Genomic DNA, 9,223 nt, shown 5'->3' with positions numbered 1-9,223 from the left:
CCACGCACCATTTTTACAAACCATTTTCTGGTTGTGGTCAGTGGGAGATAAAGCAATTCTGTAGGCCATGAAGATGAAAGCGTGCTGTCTCCTTTTTCTTAATATTCTTCCCAATAATTCAGATATTTTATCGTATTTGCACCCTGCATTCATCTCCTATCAATTCCATCACATTCTTTTTAATTCATTTCATGCATATCTGTATTCGCATTGGATTTTCTATTATAATTCCTAATGCGTCATTTATTACATTTAATATATACACATTACAAGTATAAAATATTTTCTTAAATAAAATGACGTCACATAATTTCTTGTACATGTGGCGCGTATATTTGAAATGAAACATACGATGCAAAAAAATTATAACAGAAAATCAAGTTCGATTTGTATCCAACTCTCTCTCTCTAGAATTTAATCATGAAGAGCACCCACTGTTAGAATTTTTTTTTTTGTTTTTGTTGAAAATTGGTGTTGTATTTTTAATTGCGCTTAATTATGTATAATTCATATGTATAAAATATTTGGCAAAATTATATTTAGTAGTTATAGATTTAGTTCCATAATTTATACCCCTCCCACACATTTGGTCCGGGGCATTAGGTATCTTGGCCCCCCACACATTTGGTCTTGGGTTGTCAAGTTTGGTCCTTGATAATTTTTTTCGTTTACTATTGAGCCAAAGTGACTAGGTATAGTTTAGGTCATACTTTTTTAATAGTAAATTTGAAAAAAATAAAATTTTTCAAATTTTAAATTTCATAAACATTTGAGAATGAATAAGGAAAAACAATAAGTCCTGCAAGAAAAAATAATATTTTAACTTTGGCACAATTTTTTTTTTGTCATTTATATTTGCGTCAATTTTCATCAAATGGCATTTTTAAAATCTGAATTCAAACGAATTTTATCTATTTTATATATTAGTCGAGCTTAAGCAATTAATTTTTTTATATAATTTTTGATTTTCTAAACTATCATATTACGCTCAAATTAATTTATCAAAAATTTAATTTGGAGCTGTCATTATGAAAATAAAGATAAAAAACTCTAATAATTTTGCCAAAGTATCTATACGTAAAAAGATTAATTAATAAGTATCTACAAAATTTGAATTCTTTTAGACGTTAAGTTAATTAATACAGTCACTTGATTTATCAAACATTTATAAATTCAACAATTTTAAGTTAATGTATAAATGTGCATAACAGGCTACTAAATTTGACCTATATCGATGGATATCATAGGACGTAAATTCTATTCATCCCCGAAATATTTATTTAAATGATGATGTATTTGGGTCTAAATCCAATGAAATAATATTGGGTCCGCATTTGCATAACAGACATAATGGGCTTAAGTTTGTTTATCGGCCGCCCATTGACAAACTTAGTGTAAACTGAGTCAATTAAGTTGATCAAATTATCAATTTTTTTCAAAAAGAAAAAAATAATAATTTACATTTTTTTGTTTTCAACTTTTTAATAAAAATTAGATTGTACTCTTGATTGATTCGTGTTTAAATCGGTCAAATCGACTGATGCGATCGCGCTTAAAAAACCCATGCCAATGACGGCGCAGGTTATCATTGTGACAATTATATATTCACTTAATATCTATTTTTAGTGACAATCCTAATATCACTATACATATGATTGTGTCGCTTCTTTTATCTTTTGTTGCAGTTGCAGTTGCAGTGAATTTTTCTAAAACTACTTGAGAAAAATTAAATAATTGCAGTCCACTAAAAGAAATTCCACTTTTTAGTATGGTTAATTAGTATAGTTAAAAATAAAAAATTATGACGGATACTAATTAATTATTATTGTGCAACGATTATTAGTTATTAGTTTTACAAACGAAGCCAAAACATATGTTACAGCTAAAAACTGTGGTATAAAATCATAACAAATATTGATTAATCATCACTAGAATTTAAATTTTTAACTCGCTTTTGTCTGATCGTGATAATAGCGTTAATCTATAATAATTTTTAAATTGTAGTAATTTATACAATAGAAAATAATTTATTTTTCTTTATAATCTAAAAACTGACAAGACTTGACTTACCAAGTGATATTTTTTATTTTTTGAGAAAAACTGACAAAATTAATAACAATTAGATTTCACATAAGAAGAAGAAGATTTCCTCCAAATTACTACATTTGTCACACACAAAAGACAAAGTCCTAAAATAACAAGCGCATAATTCCCCCAAGACAGGTTACATCAAAACATAAAGTAGGCATGCGCGACGATGTTTTTCGAATGTCGTCTACGGTTCATCTAGTGAAAGCTGCTTTAACCACTCAAACGTTCGACGATGGGACAACCGCTTTTTGGGTGATTTCATCGCCAGCAGGTTTTCTTCTTCAACTCGCGCCTCCATCTCGCTGTCGCGAGCGCTTCTCTTGATGGTCACGACTTTTGAAGGAACTGTATCAACTGCATCGACTGAACATGACGACTTGCACCCGCCAAGTAGTAAAGCCGTCCTCGGTATGATCTTGATCTTTTTATCACTGCTGCTGCTGCTGTTGCTACCGGTGCTGTTACGGCTCCCGAAGTTCTTGCGGTTATTGCTGCTGGGACACCGACTTTTGAGATCCTGGAACGCGATTTCGGGAGGGGTTAGTAGTCCCAGTCGAAAGATGTTCCACGCCGATGATTTCTTGGTGCGGTTTCTGTTGTCGTTCCTGACCATTTTTTGTCTAGGGCTGGAAAAACGTGTTCTGGGAGATGGGCTAATTGGGCGGGAGCGGAATTGGTTTAGCGGTGGTGATTTGGGATCCGTGGCGGAGCTGCCGCTGCTTGACGACTGGTGGCTGCTGATACTGCTACTTCTGCTGGAAATTAAGCCGCCGGAAGAGTGAAAATCCATGGACTCGGACCTGGAAATCGATCTGCAGCTGCCGGAATATTGCAAAAATCTCTCCCCTGAACTCATCAAACGGCGGAAAGGCAAAATCCGGCCCTGGAAAAAGACTTCGTCAGCCACACACATTTCTGGTTCCTTCAACAGACAGCAGAAGTCGAAATCCTCTGGAGTTTCAGTACTGGCTCTGATGAGAGGAGTACTACTCTCTTCATCCTCATCTTTTCTTGAGTGATGAATGAGGGGGAGATCGCATAAGGAAAGTGCGTCATCCGCATCGTCTTCCCCTCCTCCGCCGTTTTCTGGTGTTGGTGCTGAATTCTCGGCGGAATTGACGAGCGCCCACCTTTCTTCATGGCAAATTTTCTCCATTATAATAATAGGAGAGAGCTAGAGAATATAGGATTGTCAACTAAGACTTGGGGTTTCAATTGTATGTGAAGGAAAGGACGTTATATAGGAGGAAAAGAAGAGAGAGTGAGAGAGTGAGAGAGAGAGAGAGAGAGAGAAATGGAATCTGAAACTGGTCGGAGAGAGAAGAATGAAATGTAAAGAGACCAGCGTGCAGGCGGCCAAAATATGTGCCATCTTGTCTAGGAATGGGAGGAATTTATTTGAGGAATTTCAATTCATTTTAAATTTTATATTTTAATTTAAATATACAAACAGTGTATAATTAATTTTGAATTTGTATTTAGAAAGTATTTTATAAAATATTAAATATTTCTTCTGACTTTTGCTAGAAAATAAGAAAAGCTATTTCTTTTAAATTCGCCTTTTAAACAAATTCTGAAAGTCGGACCACGGCTTTTGTAAATTTCCATACATAGCAAAAAGTATATGGTAAAAGATTTTTTTCTTCCTTATTAAATTTAAATAAGATGGTATAAATTATCTACACTAATCTATAGTAAGGGACAAATATTTTAAAACAAATAAAATGGAGCGCGACAGGGTTTATAAGCTTGTGAAGCCAAATTCTATGTTCCAAAAATTATTTATATGAATTACAACATTGAATTAAATCATCACAATTTTAAAATAATAGAGCATTTACTTTTGATATCTTAATGTCATTAAAATTTTATATATAATATTCTCAATATCATTTAATATTATCAGTTTACATTAAAAAAGATTTATCACGTTAGTCATTATTTTCACTTAAAAAATTAAGAAAAATCTTTTTGGTAATGGGTTGACTAAATTAATAAAACCAGCAACTATTATTGAAAAGCACACACAAAAAAAATATATATAACATTTAACTATGGTAATAAGCCTGGTTAATAATAACAAATATTCGTAGTAAAATAGTTATTAATCATGACCACGTAATGAGTGTTGGTCGTAGTTTTTGCGACCATAGCTCTTAGTCGTGGCAAATAATTTTTTCATGGAGAAAAAATCTACTTTTTTGTATCGATTTTATTTAACCGTATTAAATAATAGTCATTCACCATTATTTTTAGCCATAGCCACTAATATTGTAGCCAATAGTAATTTTTTTATGTCTAGAACAGATTATAACTTTTCACTATGGTTAATTAGTATGATTGAAAATAAAAGATCGTTATGAATATGATACTAATTAACTGTTATTTTTGCAAGCGAGATCAAATTTAACATTTGCTACAATTCAAAATCTTGGTAAATATTTTGATCAAAGGTGAAATCATAGCAAGCATTGTTCAACCATAGTCAAAATTTAAGTTTTTACATCGATCTTGCTGTAGGTATTATAATTACTATAATTTTTAATTGTATTGATTTATAATCTAATAAATAAAATCAACTTTGTTTTGCGATAATTACACTCCTCTCCGGTGATGTTTAGTGTAATTACACGTAAACCCCTTGTAGTTTGGGAAATTACATCTAGCACTCCTGAGGTTTGCTTCCATCTAACAACTAAGTTCTTTTATTAGTCAAAATTTACTAAATTTGTTGTTATTAATAGAAAAACTGAATGAAACTTGATATTTACCCTCGATTAACTTATTACTGATTTATTGTAGGTCAAATAATATTTTTTGAACTAAACTACCATTATAACGGTAAAATATACATTCTCACATGCATTAACGCGTGAAGATGTATAGGGGTAATTTGGTCATATAAAAATTTATTTGACCTGTAATAAGTCAATTAGGGGCAAATATAGATTTTTGGCCATTTTTTTTTATTTATATCAGCAAATTCGGTGAGTTTTGTCTAACGGAAGGACTTATTTGTTAGATGGAAGCAAACCTAAAAAATGCTAGAGGTAATTTTTCAAACCATAGGGGATTTACGTGTAATTACACTAAACTTTAGGAAAGAGAGTATAATTATCCCTTTTGTTTTTATAGTGAAACAACAGTGCATGGTCTCAATAAGACAGATTTAATTTTTGTATTAACGGTAATAATGATTTATGAATATTATTAAATGATACAGCTGACATGCTGATTAGTATAGTTGTTGTGAATATTGAAATTTATAATATAATTACAATTGTTTAGTTAATTAAAAAAAGAAAGAAAGAAATACGCATAGGTGAACATTGAACTTGCTGTTTTTTCAGAATTTAAACTGTTGGAAATAATGATTATTAAACTGGTAGTGGTAAAACTGTGGAAAGACAGATTGTGGTGTGGTGGGGGGCACAGACACAGTTACTTTCATGGCATAAAGAATTCCTGAAATTTCAATTTGGTGCTGGTTGAGATGTTCACGACAGTATTCATTGTGTTGAAGACAGACAGCGATGTAAGAAGGAAGGGTAGTTGTTGTACATATACACTTCAATTTGACGGGACGTTATTCGCCGGTGAGCTTTTAATTTCATATTGTTATGCAATTTTAATTGACGTGAAGGGCATGTGAATGCTCCCGCTCCCCAATCCAATTCTGCTCCGGTGATGAAATTGAAATTTTATAATTAAAAAGTTGTGTGTTTAAATTTTATAAATATGTGTGCATATATATATATATATATGATCTATTTTTAATAATAATGTCTTATTTAATTGTTCAAATATGTTCGTCAATTTATAAATGTCGATGCATTGCATTAGTTTCTTGGGCCACACTTTTTTTTTGTTTGCGTAATTTTCTAAATTTATAAAGATTATTATTCACACCATTATTTAAGGGATAATTGCACTATCCTCCTTTGAAATTTGGTGCAATTACACGTAAATTTTATTTAGTTTGAAAAATTATATCAGCACCCATGAGGTTTGCTTTCATCTATAAATAAGTTCCTTTGTTAGTCAAAGTTTACAGAATTTATTGATATTAATAAAAAAATTAAATAAAAATTAATATTTACCCTCAATTGATTTATTACTGACTTATTGCAGGTCAAATAATTTTTTTTAAACTAAACTACCCTTATAACGGTGAAGATATATCTCCTCACATACATTAACATATTTGGTAATGAAAATATTTATTTGACCTGCAATAAGTCAGTAATAAGTTAATTGGGGATAAATATAAATTTTTTGTCTAATTTTATTGTTAATATTAGCAAATTCAGTGAATCTTTATTAACGAATGAACTTATTTGTTAGAGAAGCAAATCTTAGAGGTGCTAAATATAATTTCTCAAATTACAAAGAATTTACATATAATTACACCAAACCTGATGAAACTTAAGTGTAATTATCCCTTTATTTAAATATCAAAACTGTGTATATTTGAGAATATTTTTGGGAAAAGAAGTTCATCTAGAAAATGCACTATCAGACTATTGAACTGTTTTTCAATTTGCTTGCAATATCAATGAAAAAATGTTTTTCAATTTCTGATTTAAAAGAAAGTACTATTGAACTGTTTAAAAATGTCAACATGTATTTCTGGGAGTGCTATATTACCCATTTTTGATTCTATTACAATTTTCAAAATATTATATAAAAATCACATCTATAAAAACAAAAGTTTCAGCAAACGCTCCCTATATGTAATATAGGGTTATCTCCTTTGTTAAATTCACATCAAATTTTGCAATGAACATTGCGACAATAACTTGATTTGCGATGCATTTTACTCAATTGATAGTTGTCGTCGCAAGATGATGGTGACATGCATGTTGTAATTAATAGATAGAGATTCCATGTTAATTGATTATGATTGTACATATATCGAGTTCTATAGTTATATATCAACCAGAAAGGCAAATAATATACACATTTTATACATTTCATCACCCCAAACATTTAATTTTTTACTAGTTACTGACTTGAGCGTATTATAAGAATCAGCTCTGCAACCCTAACCCCTTACATTTGGATGACCACCAGCAACACGAATCACATTTATCCAAGAAGTAAGATAATATATCTGAGGAAAAACTTTCCCTTACATGGAAATAATTTTTTTTGTATATTGCATTTAAACTCTATTTAAAAATGTGAAATTTTATATTTTTTTGAAAAAATTCCACTTACAACCCCTCCACAAATTCATCGATTATGCATGATCCCCTTTTATTATGGTTTGGATGAAAACTATTAATATTAACAATCTAATTTTATTTCTCATTTTACATCCCCTTTTATTATGATTTGGATGAAAACTATTAATATTAACAATCTAATTTTATTCCTCATTTTACATTCCCATGTAATAATTGATAGTTATAAGGAAAAAGAAAATGTGAGAGGGCGATTGCCTATTCTACAGGTAAAAGACTGGCAGAACAGTAGCGTGGATGGGGTGAAGCAACTTTCTAAGCTGAGAAAGAATATTTGAAGTATGATAAAAAAAAATGTATGGCGGAAGATATTTGGACGGAGGAGTGAGTTAATGAGGAAGTGGCCACACATTGAGGATCGCATGAGAGACATTAATGCAGGAGTTAATGCACCACTTTCTAGATCAAACATTTAACTTGGTTTTTTTATACATATTTACACATTAATATCAATTTTCGTTCAATTATTATTTATTAATATTAATACATTTGATGAATTTTGACTAATGAAAAAACTTATTTTTTAGACGTAAGTAAATTTTACAGATATTAGATATAATTTTCCCAACAATAGAGAATCTATGTGTAATTACATTAATTTTCCTAATATTAGAGATAATTACACTTCCTCCCCTGAAGTATGGTATAATTACACGTAAATTCCTTATAACTTGAAAAATTACAACTAGCACTCTTGAGGTTTGCTTCCGTCTAACAAATAAGTCCCCCGTTAATCAAAATTTACTGAATTTATTGATATTAACAAAATAGCTAAGTGAAAATTGTTATTTACCTTGAGTGACTTATTACTGACTTATTGCAGGTCAAATAATTTTTTCGAACTAAACTACCCTTATAATAGTGAAGATATACCTCCTTAGATGCATTAACACGTGAAAACGTATGAGAGTAATTTGATAATAAATAGATTTATTTGACCTGCAATAAATCAATAATAAGTCAATCGAGGGTATATATAATTTTTTTATTATTTTTTTGTTAATATCACTAAATTTGATGAATTTTAATTAACGAAGAGACTTATTTGTTAAACAAAAACAAATCTCAATAGTATTAAATATAATTTCTCAAACCACAAAAAAATTATGTAAAACTACACAGAAAAGTATAATCATCCTAATATTTTATGTGTCTGTCGTTGAACAAAAGGTCCCTCGAATTGTCTACTTTATACTGAAGGATAAAGTTAAGACCCACAATTCTTCATTTAACACTTATGACACATGTGTACAAAAAATTATCTACGTTTATTATAATTTTTATTTATCGTCTTTCCATGCATAATTTAACATAAAATTATTGATAATAATTATTTAATTTGATAATATAGCTATTTTTGAAAAAAAGGCAAAAGAAAAAACAGAATCCACATTCAATTATCTGACTATAAGAGACAATGGGGTGAACAAAAAAAATACGTCACAAGCCGAGACTCTTATAAGATCATAAATTAAAATTTCAAAATTTATGAATATTATTTATAAACATTTGATATATCTACAATTGTACTATTTATTATTAAGGCTCGATCCCCTTAAATAACTACTTTAATTTAAAATATCCTTAAATATATATTAATTTATTTAATAAATAACTATCTCTTAAATCAATTTAAAGCATCGATTATTTTCTTGTCATGCATACTTAAATATTTTGATTGACGAATTATTTTTAATTTAATTGAATAAGTGCCATTCGAATTAGGCATGGAGTACATGCTTCGTCCACCAACACTATTAAACGTAATTAAGGAGTGGATAAAATAAATATATTTGCTATACATTTAACTAAATAAATTAATAGTAAACATTATATCTTTTTTTGCTATAATTTCTTTCTCTTTCTGCCTTCCAACTTTAACTTTC

General features: G+C 29.8%; 1 protein-coding gene across 1 annotated transcript; it reads right to left on the bottom strand.

Annotated features, from left to right (window-relative positions):
- Positions 1 to 2,101: 2,101 nt before the first annotated feature.
- Positions 2,102 to 3,471, bottom strand: LOC105176321 (uncharacterized). Its single transcript, XM_011099086.2, has one exon. The coding sequence runs from the start codon at positions 3,245 to 3,247 to the stop codon at positions 2,276 to 2,278; it is 972 nt and encodes a 323-aa protein (XP_011097388.1). The 5' UTR covers positions 3,248 to 3,471; the 3' UTR covers positions 2,102 to 2,275.
- Positions 3,472 to 9,223: the final 5,752 nt, after the last annotated feature.

The sequence above is a fragment of the Sesamum indicum genome, linkage group LG13 (genome assembly GCF_026168435.1).
Source record: "Sesamum indicum cultivar Baizhima isolate 11 linkage group LG13, ASM2616843v1, whole genome shotgun sequence".
Taxonomy (NCBI): domain Eukaryota; kingdom Viridiplantae; phylum Streptophyta; class Magnoliopsida; order Lamiales; family Pedaliaceae; genus Sesamum; species Sesamum indicum.
The sequence above is the reverse complement of the archived record's forward strand: the minus strand, read 5'-3'. Positions and strand labels throughout refer to the sequence as shown.